This window comes from Habropoda laboriosa, unplaced genomic scaffold (genome assembly GCF_001263275.1).
Source record: "Habropoda laboriosa isolate 0110345459 unplaced genomic scaffold, ASM126327v1 scaffold57, whole genome shotgun sequence".
NCBI classification, from domain to species: Eukaryota; Metazoa; Arthropoda; class Insecta; order Hymenoptera; family Apidae; genus Habropoda; species Habropoda laboriosa.
In genome coordinates, this window is record NW_017100229.1 from 3,016,235 (window position 1) to 3,032,363 (window position 16,129).

Below are 16,129 nucleotides of genomic sequence, written 5' to 3' on the forward strand. Positions count from 1 at the left end.
AAGAAGTGGAACGATCGGGGTTTTCCAAGTTTCCGTGCTGTAATCATCCGGTCGCCGTGAACATTGTATCTGTTTGTACTTTGTGGGAGGAATCGGTGGCGAAATGATTCATTGTCGTGCGGTTTCGCTGCTAAGCGATAAGATTATAGCTTCTATCTTCCTCTTCCTAGTTAGACGCGAACGTTACAAACAATTCGAGGTTGGTGCAGTTGAATCGCACTGAATGAAATTCAATTTTAAAAAGCATTTTAACCGTCTAGATCAATTTTTTCATTCTTCTCAAAAATACCAAGATAGATCTTTCGGAAAAAAAAAGATGGATAAATCTGTCGCTTTGCGTTACGAACTAGAACCGCGATACTTCATTGAATTTACCATCGTGACAATTGATAATGTTAAAGTTTTAACGGCGAAGTAGCACAGTGGAAAAAAGTTGCGTAGTTTGAAAGATTGAAACGAGCCGTGGGTGGAACGCGACAGAAGCCGTAGATCGGTGGTCGGTTGGCAAAGCTCAGACACAACACGAGAGTGGGCTGCATTTACACAGGCGCCGAAGCTTCCCTTGTATTTGCCCGATGCATACGTGGAAGCGCGTCGAAAGTACCCTGGAATTTTCGTCTGTCGGTAGCAGAGGCGTGAAACATACGTGAATGGGTGGAAAGGGGAGATTTGCGTATCTAATTAGACGTTATGCAATTGAACGAGAGTCGTGAGAGAGAAGCCGAGGTTGAGGGAACGGTAATTAATTGGGCGACGAAGAAAAAATGGGGGGAAAGTTAGAGAGGAGAGGGTTGTAATTCTCATCTACGAACTTAGCAATTGTCGCGTGCAGGTTCACTCTCATTCTGACCAGCTTTTCAATTAGCAAGCCGCGTGGGAACACGGTAGGATTCTGCTTTTTCTATTCCCATTCCGCGAGAGGTATACGAGTAATCGTTATTTGGTACGTAACGTAGAAAGCATGGGAACTATTTTATTCGGTACACTTGGAACGTACGAAGTCGACCGTCAAATTGTTCCGTTCGTAAAGTAGAAACGTGGCGGGAAATGAGTGGTATTAAAGTGATAGGGGAGACCTGGTTGGTATTATTCATCGATCGTTTCCTTCTCTCAAATTCAATTAAAAACTATTTCCAAGAACTTTGGAGTCTCGAGTGCGAGATTATCCGGTGTATCGTCGTTCGAATTCTTTGCGTAACTTTGTTTCTCTCCTTTTTTCTCATTTCTTCTTACTTTCCTATCAATTTTCGCGAGCGTCGCGGATTACGCCTGAGCGAAAGTAGCACGTTACGAAATTCCACAATTCGCCGAGATGAATTCGTAATTGTGCAACCTGAGATTGCCAAGTCAGCAATCAGCTAACCTCGAAACGCGAAAATTGAAATAACCACGGAGTGTACGCAACCTCGTAATCATTGTTGAATTATAGTGCACATTTTCTACGTCCAAGCAGGATCATGTTCAATTCTCGACGATACTCTTCCGCTTCAAGTTCCCTGGAAAAGAAGTATCTCGGAATATTATTCAGAAAATTTGTAATGTCGCGAGGTTCATTTACATACCGGCCGGCACTTTCGGTTTTTCTCCATTGTTTCTTTTCTCATACTTTTTTCTGTGTCCTTCAAATGACGCGTTGCGCAATAGTTGACATACAAGATCGGATCGTGAGAGTTCACGGTTACTTTTCACCTCTTTCTACACCGAGTCGAGTCGCTTTCCCCGACAATACATCAAACGTTTCGCTGTTTTTTTTTTTTCAATCGTATCTCTAACCAGCCTTCTGACGCAACTGTGACACGGTGAACACACGAGGGGGAGAGAATGAAAAAGATAAAGTTCAAAGAGACGGTGAACTTTACCGTTGCTCGATATTTCTTCAGATCACGTAATCGTGCCTTTTGTTTGGACACCGTCGTCTGTGCTGCTCGATAACAGTACATTTTGGTGTTTCGTGTCTCATTTGTATGATACCGTTACGAATTCTTTTCTTTTTCACCGTCATTCCGAACAGAGAATGAAATTCAAATCTCGTTTGACAAATCACCTCGTGTGTACACAAGTACTTATGAAAGAAGAACGTCCCCCAGTTTGCGGTTAAAAAGTAATAACAGCACTAACGCGATAACCAATCCTGATTTGGCGCACTCGGCGTCGGAATCGATATGCTGTATTGCCGACCTCATTTTCATACGTACCGCTCGCAAAAAGGAAAAGCAGGTCATCTTTTCAGGAGAAGGAAAATTAGACGGTAAGTAATTAACTCGTACGTGCTCGTTCGTTCTTCTTGAAAAAAAGAGAGAGAAAATGTACTTCCTTCGCGTGCAACCACGTAATCTACGGATGATTCCTCCGCTAGTATTATCCTGATAATTATTCGCAGAGAGTGTTACGAACTGAACGGTAATACCAAGTGTTATAGGAAATAAAATAGAAAAAGAATATAATTATTTAAGGAGAATGTTACACCGAAACTTTGCCATCGTAAGAAACTGACCAGAGTACCAAGGCGTCGAGAAAAATTGGTAAAATAAAGGAAAAAGCACACTTTGTGAAGAAGGAATCTGTATGTTGTTTAGGGTGGTAGGGTATGGGTGCCGCATCCGGTGAAGATCTGGGAAGGCGCGGTGATCCTGGAGGACTACAAACTAAATCATCTCAGCTTGAAGGTTCACACGGATGATTCGAATCAGACGAAGATCTTGGAGATCAAATCGAACGCTGACCTACCACCGTTGAGAAATCCGGATATATTAATCGGAGAGAATAATTTGACGTCTTTGTCGTTCCTTCACGAACCGGCCGTTCTCTACAATCTTCAGATACGTTTCCAAAGACACTGTATCTACACCTACTGCGGCATAGTTTTGGTCGCGTTCAATCCGTACAACGAGCTGCCGATTTATGGAACCGACACGATATGGGCGTACCGAGGCCAGGCGATGGGCGACTTGGAGCCGCATATTTTCGCCGTCGCCGAGGAGGCTTACACGAAACTGGAAAGGTTGAACATTTTATTCGAAGCATGCTGTAGGGTTAGAAAAATAAATTCTTTTTTCTTATTCGTAATCGTAGAAAGATGATAGATTCGATAGATGGACGCGTAGATTACAAGTTTCTCGAGTTAGATGAGCCTTGATAATTGTGAAATTAACGGAATAATCGCAGGGAGGGCCACGATCAGTCGATCATCGTTTCCGGAGAATCAGGCGCAGGGAAAACCGTGTCTGCCAAGTACACGATGCGATACTTCGCGACGGTCGGCGGTTCGACGACCGAAACTCAGGTCGAGAAGAAGGTCCTTGCTTCTCTGCCGATCATGGAGGCGATTGGTAACGCTAAAACGACGAGAAACGACAATTCCTCGAGATTTGGCAAATTCATCGAGATTCAATTCAACAAACACTATCACATCACCGGGGCTAGTATGAGGACCTATCTTCTCGAAAAGTCTAGAGTCGTGTTTCAGGTACACACATGTTTACTTTTCGTTGAATTGTCGCGCGGGGGTGATGGAAGGATTGAATTAAACGAACGATTCTCCAGGCGCAAGAGGAGAGGAATTACCATATATTTTACCAAATGTGCGCAGCAGCCTCGCGTCTTCCACACTTGCATCTGGCGCATCAGAATAAGTTTCACTATTTGAATCAAGGGAACAATCCTATGATAGACGGCGTGAACGATCTGACTTGCTTCGACGAGACGATCACTGCTCTCACGATGCTTGGATTCTCGAGCAAACAGCAGGACTATATGCTTCGTGTTTTAGCGGCTATAATGCACTTGGGGAACGTAAATATAGGGAACTCCGATAGCCAGAGCTCGAGCAACGAGAACGACACCGAGGCCAGCTACATTCACGTAAATATACCACATGCACCAGATTTCTCTTTCTTCTTCGTCGAGATAAACACCTCGTTGTTACCATTTTTCTAGCCGTCGGACAAGCATCTGTTGACGATCTGCGAGCTGTTAGGCACGGACGTGAACGCGATGCGAAAATGGCTCTGCCATAGGAAGATCGTGTCGATGAGGGAAGTGTTTCTGAAGCCTATGAACGTCGAACAAGCGATCGGCGCTAGGGATGCGCTGGCCAAGCACATCTACGCTGAACTGTTCAATTGGATCGTAGCCGGTATAAATAATTCGTTGCAATCTCAGAATAAACCGCAGTGTTTCATCGGTGTACTTGACATTTACGGATTCGAGACCTTCGAAGTGAACTCGTTCGAACAGTTCTGTATAAATTATGCGAACGAGAAGCTCCAGCAGCAGTTCAATCAGCACGTGTTCAAGCTGGAACAGGAGGAGTACATCAAGGAAGAGATCGAATGGACTTTCATAGATTTCTATGATAATCAACCGTGTATCGATCTTATCGAGACGAAATTGGGCATCCTGGATCTCCTGGACGAGGAATGCAGGGTCTGTAGATCACATTTCGATCGATTTAGAGATTTAGAGAATAATTCGTTTCGTTGTTCGGTGATTTTGTACAGATGCCGAAAGGTTCGGACAGCTCCTGGGCAGAGAAGCTTTACGCCAAGTGTGGGAAGTCGAAACACTTCGAGAGACCTAGGTTCGGAACTTCTGCCTTCTTGATCCACCATTTCGCAGACTTGGTGCGATACGAAACGACTGGATTCTTAGAAAAGAACCGAGACACTGTTATCGAGGAACAGGTGGACGTTCTGCGGAACGGAGATGTACGTGAATCTTCTACAAACCTGGATAATCTCGTTTCCCAGTACCTCTCATCTTCTCTCTTCTTTCAGAATAAATTATTGAAGAAATTGTTCAGCGAGGAGGATCCAAAGCTCGTGGTACCGCCTAACGTGAGAGTTAAAGTGTCCGCTCAAAAGCCGGTGATAAGTTCGCCTAAGCAAAATAAGAAAACGGTAACGAGTATAGATCGTGTATAGAAATTTCTCGTGCCTGGAGATGTTGGCGTTTCATTTCTCTACTGTACGAAATTCGTAGGTAGGATCTCAGTTCCGTGACTCGTTGAACATGTTGATGTCGACGCTGAACGCGACCACTCCGCATTACGTGCGCTGCATCAAGCCGAACGATACGAAGGAAGCATTCGAATACAACCCGGTCCGTGCTGTACAGCAATTACGTGCTTGCGGTGTTCTGGAAACGATCAGAATATCAGCGGCTGGTTTCCCCAGTCAGAGAACGTACGGCGAGTTCTTCCTTAGGTACAGATGTCTGTGCAGATTCAAGGATATCCGGCGCGACGATTTTAAGGAAACCTGTCGACGTATATTGGAAAGGTCGGTGATCGAAAGGGTCGAGCGTGTAGGTTTCTCTTTACCTCCAAGGAGAGATAGTTGAACGAATGGGAATTCTTCAGGTACATCAAGGATGAGGATAAGTTCAAGTTTGGCAAGACGAAGGTTCTTTTTCGAGCTGGTCAGGTGGCCTATTTAGAGAAACTACGCGGTGAACGGCAACGAGACGCTTGTATCATGATCCAGAGGACAGCACGCGGGTTTATCTATCGTAGTAGGTACGTGAAGATTCGACGAGCTGTGCTGGGTCTTCAGAGATACGGAAGGGGTTACATCGCGAGGCAAAAGGCTCAGGCGGTGAGGGAGGAAAGAGCGGCGATAAAAATTCAAGCTCGTGTCAAAGGTTGGCTCAAGAGGCGTCGTTACCTCCAGATAAAGCGCACAATTCTCGCCATTCAGACATACGGCAGGGGAAAACTGGCTCGTCAGAGATACCAGCTAATGAAAGACAATGCCGCCGCGATTGTGATACAGAGATTCGCCAGGGGATATCTGGTTCGAATGGCTTGTCAGAAGAAACTCAGCAATATCGTGATCGTTCAAGCTTGCGTGAGAAGGTTCTTGGCGAAACGAGTGTTCAAACGATTGAAGGCCGAGGCGAGAAGCGTGGAGCACGTGAAGTCGTTGAACAAGGGCCTGGAGAAGAAGATCATCACGTTGCAGCAGAAGATCACCGAACTTGTACGTTGTGGATAATTGTTTCTACAGCTTGGAGGAGAAACTGAACGTTGCTTTCTTTCCAGACGAAGGAGAATCAGGTATTGAAGAATCTTCAGAACGAGGTGGTGGATTTGAAGCACAAGCTCGAAGGTTTCAAGTCCGTAGACGCGGAGAATAAGAAATTGAACGTTATACTGATAGAGAAGGAGAAGGAGTTGGAAAAGATACAGGACATAGTGAAGACTGAAAGGGATGAAAAGATGGACATATTACAGGTACTAATTTTTCACGGGAATTTCTTTTTTTAATTCATTTTTTTTTGTTTTGTTTTAAATAGAAAAAAGTTAGGTAATTCTTCTGTTTCGTTCAGGATAAGGAAAGGAGTAATCTCGAGAAAGAACAGGAGAACCAGAAGCTCCAAGGCGAGATTGAAAAATTACGAAAGGATCTTAGAATGGCTAGTGAGAAATTGAAGAACAACCAGCTCGGTGCCGAGGAGAATTTGAAGCACCGATTGGAACAGGAAAAGGATCTCCTCCTGCTGGATCAGGATCAAGATCGTGGCGCGTATCAGAAATTATTGAAAGAGTATCACGAGTTAGAGCAGCACGCAGAAATGTTGGAGCAGAAACTTGCTATGCATGCTCCGGCGCATTCGCGTTCTCTTAGCAACGCTTCGAGCGGTAGCGGGCAAATTGTGTCTACCGAACTTCCTCAGGACGATCAGAATATCGTAAGATTGTCAACGTCGATTAATCCAACGTTTATTTTACGAATTCTTGTAACAAGTATCCGAGCTTTTTACGTTTAATTTTCAAGGATTTGGGTTACGGATCGGTAAGATCGACAGCTTCTTCCTCGACGCCTTATTCACGAGTGGAAACGATCGATTGGAATCAGCAAAGATCCGACAGTCCACCTGACGGAGAGGTTCAACCGCATAAATCACCTTCGGAGACGAATGGACCAGCACACGCACCGGTGGATATCGGTCTAGTCTTAAAACTCCAGCAGAAGTTGAAGGACGTCGAGAAAGAGAAAGGAAGATTGATCAGGATGGTGGAAGATTTAGAGCGTGATAGTCCTGAAGAAGCTTCGAGGATGCAAGACTCTTTTAGGGTAACTTCACGTCCTATCGAAATCAGCCTATTCGAATAATCCACTTTGAAATTAGCGTTTTTTCTTTATCTCATAGCTTCAAGAATTGGAAATGGAAAACGCTCAGTTGAAGAAAGATTTAGGTACACTGAGAAAGAGCGTGAGTTCCGCAGGCCTACCCGGTGCACAGCAAAATCTCATGGGTAATTTGATCCTTTTAATGGCTCAGGAAGTTTTCCATTACTTGCTTTATCGAATACTGTAATTCATTTAACTCTCTTCTCCTTCTTCTTTTTTTTGTACATTTGTCTATTCTATTTGTCTACGTTTTCGCTGTACTATTAACCAACGTTTGGTTTAAAACACGTGCAAATATATACTGCATACTTATAGATTTTGCTTTTGCTTCTTTTGCCCTTTATCTGCTTAATCTGTATGCCTATTGACCTATCGACACACTCCTGCTTTCTGCACAATATCATTACTCCTTTATATTATCGCGTTACCAATGCGTTCAGCAAAATAAAAAGCTTCAGCAGAAACGTTCATTTGCTCTTTCTTCACGAATTTGTCACACCTGCTGTACCTGCGAAACAGCGCTGGATAATACTGGAAATATTCGAATGCGGTACAATAATTTCCATTGCAGGACAATTCGACGCGCTTCAGGAAGAGCTCGAGAGAAGACGCGAGGAGTGCATTCAGCTGCACAGCGTTTTGGCCGATAACACGAGAAGAATGAAGAGCTTAGGCTCGAATTATGGCCGTGACGTGGACATAATAAACGAGGACGGGGAGTTAGTGCTCGCCTTCGAGACGCAGAAAAAGATCAACAGGTAATTACCGATCTGTCGATGTCACCTTCATATCTCTCTCTCTCTCTTCTTCTTCACTAGAAGAAAAACAGCACAGAAAGAAAGTGTCTAATCGTGTTTTGTCGTTTGTGCATGCACTTCGATTTTCAGTAGACTTAAGACAAAGCGAATGGCCTCAAGAGAGTGAGTTGAGAAGATCATTTTGGTGCGAATAGTCAGCGAATTATCCCATTTAGCAATCTCTTATCACCGTTCAATCGGGAATAATCAACGAAATTTGCCGATATTCATTGCTAACTACCATTAGGTTCTCATTTCATTATCATTTAGCTGCTAGTCCTCTCCGGTTTCTTTCGGTTGAACAAGTATCGACGAAAGCTTGGCTCGATCGTTGGATTCGTGTCTAATCCTTTAATTTGTCCTTTCGAAGGCAATTGGAGGACGAGCTTCAAACGAAGGAGAAAGGATGGCGTTCTCAGAGGGACGAATGGAGGGCGGAAATCGACAGGCTGCAGGAGGAAATTGAGAAGCAGCAGAAATTGCTGTCGGTGAATTTGAGCAAATCGCCTCAGACTCAAACAGAGGCTTATATGCAGCACGAAATTGCCAGGCTAACAGCTGAAAATTTGGTAAAAAATTCTACTCACAAGGTGTTTCAAACAAAACCTTTCAAATTTTCATAATACCATTAATCCATATATACAGGAATTACAAGAGAAATACGATAAAATAGCGGAAGAATGCAGGAAGTTCAAGAGGCAATGCAAGATACTCTCGAAACGTCTGAAAGACGCAGGCTGTACGTATAAATTTCAAATTAAACGACAAGCAAAAAAATATTGCTTTACTCATCTTTTGAAAGTGTGAAAAAAAAAAAAAAGAAAGAAAATCACGGTGTAAAAGGAAATGTTATTAAAATTTTCTAATATTCGAATGCTTGCAAAGACGAGGGAGACGATACTAAGGAACAGAAGGATCGCCCTTATATTTCAAAGGGCGCCGGTGAGTGTGGTGGTCCAATGTTCACCTTTATCGCATTTCACGCAGACCATAACTCACCTTAGCTCTCACGAATCAGAATAGATCTCACACATATCTATCTCCGCGTTCGTTCATTTTCACGATGTAACGTAGATGATTCTGCTGATTTTTTTTCGTTACAAGCGTAGACGGTCGTCGACCTATCGGTTGATCGTCTTTGATCATTGACTCGTTTAATCATTGACCTAGTGACGTAACGTCAACAGTGCATACATCTGCGAGTGTATGTGTATGGATGGATAATCGAGTGATTGACACCTGACGAACGAATTGCCTGGAAAACCGTGAGGTGCTGATCACCGAACAAGCAGTATGAATCGGAGCGTCGAAAAAAGAATGAACGAGACGATAAATCAAAGAGCGAACGAAAGGGTGAAATAATAAAGATTCTTCCGGTTTTCCACAAGCTCGATTCCTAGAATATTCGATATTCTTTTCACAGTGCCGGATAATGCTGAATCTGCGACCGATTCTACGATAATGTCTTCCACGAGTCACTCAGGCGAGAGCGGAAACAATTTACCAGCTTAAATTCTGATCTTTCGGATGTAGCGCAAGGATAAAATTCCTCGACATCGGTTATCGTTGATTTATCGGAGCAACTGCACTTTCTTCTCTTCGAGGAGGCACGTTTAATACGATCAGCTTTGCATCTGACGAATATTAAATAGAAACTCTCTAAATCGCTGTTAAAGAAGTCATAATAGTCATCTCTGTACTTACCTTCGTCGGTACCTTTTCCCCTCCCGTTTATCTTCTTTGTTCAATTCTCTAGAAAGTTTCTTAGGCCTGGATGCTTCTGAAATTCCAATATTTTCCTCGAAACGTTTGTCTTTGCTATCACGTTTGTGGAACTTTGTCTGAGTGGATCTGCTTCTGTCAGGTAAATCCGTGGCTTTATCGACTCTTCTTTCTACAATACGAGAATCAATAACTGTTTTTTCCTTCGTATTATCACCGTGCTCTGATATCTTCTTAAATAATCCAGAAAATCCTCCTGAGAGTCTAGATTTTTCTTCTGTTCTCTCTACTTCAGCTTGGGAAGTTTCCTTTTTCACAGCTCGTTTCTTGCGTGATTTCTTCGATTTATGACCGACACCGTATAACTCTAATCCTGCTAATGGATCATACAACGAAGGGCTCTCTGCTCTTGTGTAAATCGTTCTTACAGTTTCCTCTTCAGATTTTGGTTCTACTTCCTCCGCCTTTTCAGTTGCTTCTCGAACGCTTAATGTTTTCACATCTTTCGTAGGTATTTTTCTAGCTTTAATTTTGTCCAGTACCTTTTCCTCTAAGCCAGACTTTTCTTCGTCGGTTTCATCCAAATCTTTCGACTCTCCCAACTCAGAAGAAGTAAACTCTGTTTCTTCCGAATAATCCGTGTCACTTTTCGACACACTTTCAGTCTCCGTTTTAGTTACAGCCTTCGACGTACCATCATCGGTGTCTTTAGTTATTGTCTTCGACGTGCTATCAGTGTGTTCTGATACGGTGGTCATACCTAACGAATAAACACCTTTATCTTCGCTCGTCTCGAATGTGATCTCTGAAGTGCAAGTACAGGGACCCTGAAAAAGCGAATATTTCCTTGCTATCTTGCAATAACATCGTTTATTTAAAATACAAATATAACTACCAATTCGTCGTCCTCTGTTACGTTCCACGCATCCTTTTTCCTAACACCTAACGATGCCCTCGTGTCCGACAATTCGTTGGTATCTTCTACTTGTCGAACACATTTTCGTGGCCGCGAATCTTCCCTCTCGTCTACTTCGAAATAACACGTACCTCTCGCAGCAGATTCCAAGTATCTATTCAACCAAATATCCGTTAAAAAATTGATCATCGTTGCCTACGATTGTTTACTCCAAAAATTACCGTGGTAGTTCTTTCGTGGTAAATTTTTGGCGACACGAAATCCCCCTATTGAAATTTTCCATTTCACAGCTTGCTCTACTTTTCCTCTTAGTCAAGTATCTTCCATCGCTTTCTCTATCTTGGACATTTAACAAGACTTCCTTCTCATCGTCGCAAGAGCACGAAGTAGACGAAGAAGAGTCCTTCGTCTTCCTAATTCTTCTGTACGATTGCACAGGCATCGATCTCTTCCTTCGAAGCATATCGACGATTTTCTTCATCAGAGACGGTCTCCTCCTCTGCAATCCTTCGCACGGTTTTTCCTTATCCTGCTTAAAATCAACGAGTGCTCGTTTTTGTTCCAGAAACACGGCTTGCCTGAGATATCGATGGACAAATATTTCCAAGATTTGGGCTGCTTTCATACTTCCGCTTTACCGAGCCAAGGAATTCTCGCTACCGCACCGACGATTCTATTTATACGACCCAGTTTCCTCTTATCCTCTCGATCCCTCGGAAGTAATTCTTCCGAGTCGTCGTCCACTTCTATGTGTATTACTTCTTCCTCGGAGATCTCCTCGCTCGACCAGTCACCGATCGACATTGACGAATCGGAATCTTTCACTTTGGCACGAACCTTTCTGTGTGCTCTGACCACGAAACCGGAAGTCGGTGATCCACAGCTCGACGACGATTCTCTCACGAACGGCTCGTTAAATATCTAAATGAAAGAGAGAATGTAAACATCGATGAAATTTCTAGGGAATGAGGAAAAAGAATGTTTAAATTCACTTGAATAGTCACGTCGTCCCTAATTCTCTGTGCTTCCACGTCTCTGAACGGTTCCCTCCGTTTCTCAATCTCCAATTCCTCCGGGGACTCGTCCTGGTACGCTGGGATAATTAAACTTACTGAAACTTGTAATACTGTTGATTTAACTTGTACCTGGACTTCTTACTGTAACTGTAAGTGGACTCGGAGCTTCGATCCAAATCTTCCGCGTATTTATCGTCTGTTTGCTCAGCCACGTCCTTTTCCGCTTTCATTTCTTCTTCTTCTTCTTCTTCGATTGGTGCCTTGACTTCTTCTTCTTCTATTGCTACTTCTTCTTCTTCTTCCATTGGTATTTCTTCACCATCATCATCATCATCATCATCTTCTTCTTCTTCTTTTTCTTCTTCTTCCATTGGTATTTCTTCATCTTCTTCTTCTTCTTCTTCTTCTTCAGCTTTCACTGTCGCAATTTCGAATTGATCCTCCGAGGAGTCTCTAGTGTAACAAAGTTTCTTTCAATCACTCGTGCAAATGGAATTTTTAATTACCCTTCTAATTATCTACTTCTCCTCGCTCATGTCGGACAAGTCGCCGTACTCCAACGGTGACCGACAAATGGTACACATATTCTGCAGATCCGCGAAACACTGCGTACAGAAGAGACCGACGCAGCCTGGAGTTGGACATTTCACATGCGGATTATCATCGGAACGCTCGACAGCGGCGCATAGAAGACACATGTCTTGCTTCACCGGGAAACACATATTCAAAAATGGACAGGAAGCCCACAATCTCTCCTTAAAAGTCACTCTCTCAGTCTTCTCTTTGCCACCGTAGCCAAATTTCCTGCGCAACTGACGTCTGGCGAACTTCAGGAAACTCCCTCTCGATCTAATTTCAGGTAAAAATTGACGGAATTTTCTTATCTCGAGGGAAACGTCCAATTCTAAATACCTGATTATGTGATTGTACAACCAAGTCGCTCTCTGCTTAGCTCTCTCAGGATAATACTGACAAAGGACCACGTGCCTCAGCCTCAAACCATAAGGTTCGAAGAATGCGATCAGCCAGCAGAAAATAACGAGAACGACGATCTGAGTGTATTTATCGAGATTAGGAGGTATTGGATCGGGAAGACAGAGCATCGTATCGATTTCTGCGTCTTTTCCATGCGGCGTGAAGGCATTCACTATGCTTCTGTACAGGTCTGATAAGTATCCTTCTCCCGACACGTGTATGGTTACCATGCTAGGTCTTCCAACCTGTGTTTCGAATAAACAATTCACGTTTTAAGTGAAACTGTGATCGATTTGGAATTTACCTTACTTTCGAATCGTCCATAGACTTGAATAGTGTGCAACACCCAATAGAGACTGTAATCTATCGCCATGTAAGCTGCAAGTTTGATCGTAGCCAGGCCTAAAAACACCACAGACCTTGCTAGTTTAGTCTTCTCCGATTTGATTAGAAACACAGAGGACAACGGAGCGTATTTGTTCTTCTCGCGAGGATTCAACGGCAGCACAGTCTCCTTCTCTTGTCGAGCTCGAATTAGATCAATGGTGCGTAGGTCGTCGGTGATGTATCGATTGTCGAAACGTTCGCTTGTTAGCCATTTGAAACGATAACGCATCACTCTGAAAGATATTGCTTACATTGTTGGATGAATTACGTGTGATTCCGCTGATCGTTTCACCTGAGCAGAATGAAGAAGACGAAGAAAGACGTGAGAAAGTTGATCCAATCGAAGAAACCGAACAGCGTGTCGGTCCTCGAACGGATTTCCGTGGCTATGCTCGTAGACACGTCTCTTACGGTACTACTTTGGTTCGTCTCGAAGTGAAACGAATGGGAGAATTTCACTTTTACGTAGAACATCGCCTTCATGTGCATCGTGAACTTTTTTATCTCTGTCGTAACGTTCAATTATTTCCTCTCTTTCGAAAGAATTCGTATTTATCGGAAGGCACTTACTGCTTCGCACAGTTTCGACTATAGTATCAGCCACGTAAGAGACCAGCATGCAAATGAAATCCAGTGGTTTCACCACGTAACAGAGAGTGCTAACTACGTAAGTTACGTTGCAGACAATTCCAAGAATTGGTCCTAATTTCGCCTTGCAATCTGCCACTGCTCCTTCGAAGACGCTTTGACACCTGTCGAACGGTGTGCCTAATTTCTTGTTGCACATGTTTATGACGCTTCCGAGCCATTGGAACACAGCGGTGATTACTTTGACTGGAGAAAAGTGGAAGGTTCATTTAGACAGCCTGTGGAAGCATTTAGAATGCGTTTAGTCCAATTTACGCTCACGTATACTAAGAACGAGCCTCTTAATCGCGATCAGAGTCTGTTTAATTTTCTTCACCACCTGCTTCACCGATTTCACCACTTTCGATATCGCGTCACGTAGAGCGTAGAACGGCTGCTTCGCTAAATCTATCACGCTCTTCACAGCTTCTTTCAATTGTTCCTGAGGCGAGAGTGAGTCAGTCGAGTGAATTTAACCCTTTCGCTAGATTTTAACGCGTAACGCGGCTGACTGAGGGTAAATTTTTAACCACGGCTGAGAAATTTCTTATTTTCAAATTCGGTTTAATCGATCAGGGTGGAAGTGCGCCAAAAAGGCTTGAAACGTAACGAAAGGGTTAACGGTGGTGAATTAAGGTGGTTTGATGGGTACTTGTGCGCAGGTCAGCGACTCTGAGAGCACGGCAGTGTTGTGCAGAGTGTTCTTCACCGGTCCTGTTATCGCTAAAATGAAGGCGTACGCCATCAACGCCTGCCTTCCGCGTTTAGAGAAGAATTGCGGCAACAGTAGAAACACGACACACCTAAAGAAAGAAATATATAGAAACGAAGCTTTCGAGAGGGAAAGAATACTCTTGGTGTACCTAACGCGTAAAGAAAAAGCTAGACCAAGGGTGAGAATTGTTCCAAGTATTGTGCAGAGGAACGTGGCGGAGGAGAGCTTGAAATGCAGTTGGAAAACGAAGAATATGAAAAAGATGTAGGTCAGAAATATTCCACCGACGAATCCTAAAAGGCTCTTCGCCACGTAATTTTCCAAAGTACCGTCCGTACGAATTGCGACAATTTTTCGATACGTCCAAGTGCCCTTCGGTACAGCTAGGATTTTATCGCACAAGTTTCGTACCTTCTTCTTCAACCTGTTTCAATTTAATTTTTTTATTACAATTTCTTCTATCTCGTGGAATTTGTCGGTTGCTCGAAAGCTTTTCGATCTAACCGTAGCTTTCTCCGACGAAATCTCTGCTTGAGAGTGTATCGAGGCCTGTCACCTTTTGAGATCTCGATCGACGTCAGCTTCTCGTCCTCGTATCTCTGTCTGGTTTTTTCCAACTTTCTGGCTTGCAGAAGCAACTGGAAGAACGCCATATCTGTCGCTAATTTATCATACCTCTAGCTACAACTGAAATTAGTTTCTCCCGCTCGTGTCAGTTTGGTAATTGATCGCTAACTTAAATCTACGGTTAAATTACACTGCAAGTGGTTATGTATAAACGTGACATTTCTCAAATTCGATTTCACTTTTTCTCTCTCTTCCTATCTAAACGAATAAAATACACACACACACACACACATGTTATCTTAACTATTTCTATGTTTATTTCGTCTGGCGTTTTTTTTTTTGTTCTGTTACTGACACAAAGTTACTCGTGTCCGCGTTATCTGCCGCGCCGATAACGTATCGTAGGAGCAAACGACTGATAATTAGCTCGCGGAACCGCGCAAAATTTGAACGAACGAGTCGTCTACGAAAACTTCCTATCGTCGATAAAATACGAATTTTCAAATTCGAAATTTTCCCAGATATGACACTCGAGCGATCCTAATTTTCGAATTTTGCATAAAACAGGAATTTTTCTCAACGTTGCTAAGTAGCTCGTAAACAAGATTTCCAATTAAAATCGCGACAGTCGTAAAGGGGACGTAAAATGGTCGAAAAAAAAAGAAAATGGCACTTTATTTGGGAAAAAGGACACCTGTCCGGTGGAAAAATGACAGAAGCCCCCGTTGTTGAGCTCGGCGGTGAGATGGCGTGGAACTCGCTGTTCGATCGTCGAACAGAGACGGCAAGAGCTACCTTGAATGGAAAGAACGAGGAGAGGGAAGGTCTGTTCAGCTCGCGAGCTGTGTAGAGTGGTCGAGCAAGAAGACGAAGAGGGGCGCCGAATCTAAACCCGATAACGAACCAGCTGGTGGCAGTGCCGTCGTACGACGTTTACGTGGAAGTACGACCTTCGTGTGAAAATCCATTTTCCATTCGTTCTCTCGCCCGCCTGGATTTTTAACGCGAAAACGTGACAAAGAAAGGGAAAAGGAGGAAAACCGTAGAGGCAGAGAGAGAGAGAGAGAGCGTGCCTGCAAATGAAGGAGAATTCAATCTAATCTGCAGTGCGATTTCTTGTCAGTTTCTATCTGTGTTCGATCCTCGTTAGAATTTCTACAGCATCGAGGAACGAGTCGAACTCACTCGCAGGCAGATAGACAGAGCGAGGTTGAAAGAGAGAAGGAGTAAAACTAGCGGAGAGGAAAAAAAAATAAAAACAGAAACATGCCGTG

At 43.4% G+C, this 16,129-nt stretch overlaps 2 protein-coding genes across 2 annotated transcripts; one reads left to right on the top strand and one right to left on the bottom strand.

The window, feature by feature from the left end:
* Positions 1-1,047: 1,047 nt before the first annotated feature.
* LOC108571246 (unconventional myosin-Va-like) lies at positions 1,048-9,442 on the top strand. The gene is made up of 18 exons (XM_017933245.1): positions 1,048-1,083; positions 2,577-3,001; positions 3,166-3,466; positions 3,544-3,861; positions 3,937-4,425; positions 4,500-4,706; positions 4,776-4,898; positions 4,981-5,279; positions 5,360-5,978; positions 6,041-6,232; positions 6,328-6,690; positions 6,777-7,076; positions 7,153-7,258; positions 7,705-7,891; positions 8,301-8,499; positions 8,576-8,669; positions 8,816-8,872; positions 9,354-9,442. The coding sequence occupies exons 1-18, from the start codon at positions 1,048-1,050 to the stop codon at positions 9,440-9,442; spliced, it is 4,404 nt and encodes a 1,467-aa protein (XP_017788734.1).
* A 188-nt stretch (positions 9,443-9,630) lies between these two features.
* On the bottom strand, positions 9,631-14,941 carry LOC108571247 (trichohyalin-like). The gene is made up of 14 exons (XM_017933247.1): positions 14,793-14,941; positions 14,226-14,376; positions 13,856-14,015; positions 13,517-13,780; positions 13,239-13,452; positions 12,864-13,179; positions 12,497-12,804; positions 12,107-12,433; positions 11,727-12,037; positions 11,561-11,661; positions 11,196-11,489; positions 10,790-11,097; positions 10,548-10,722; positions 9,631-10,479 (listed from the first exon to the last, which is right to left on the bottom strand). Exons 1-14 carry the CDS (start codon positions 14,939-14,941, stop codon positions 9,631-9,633), a joined length of 3,927 nt encoding a protein of 1,308 aa, XP_017788736.1.
* Between the last annotated feature and the right edge of the window lie 1,188 nt (positions 14,942-16,129).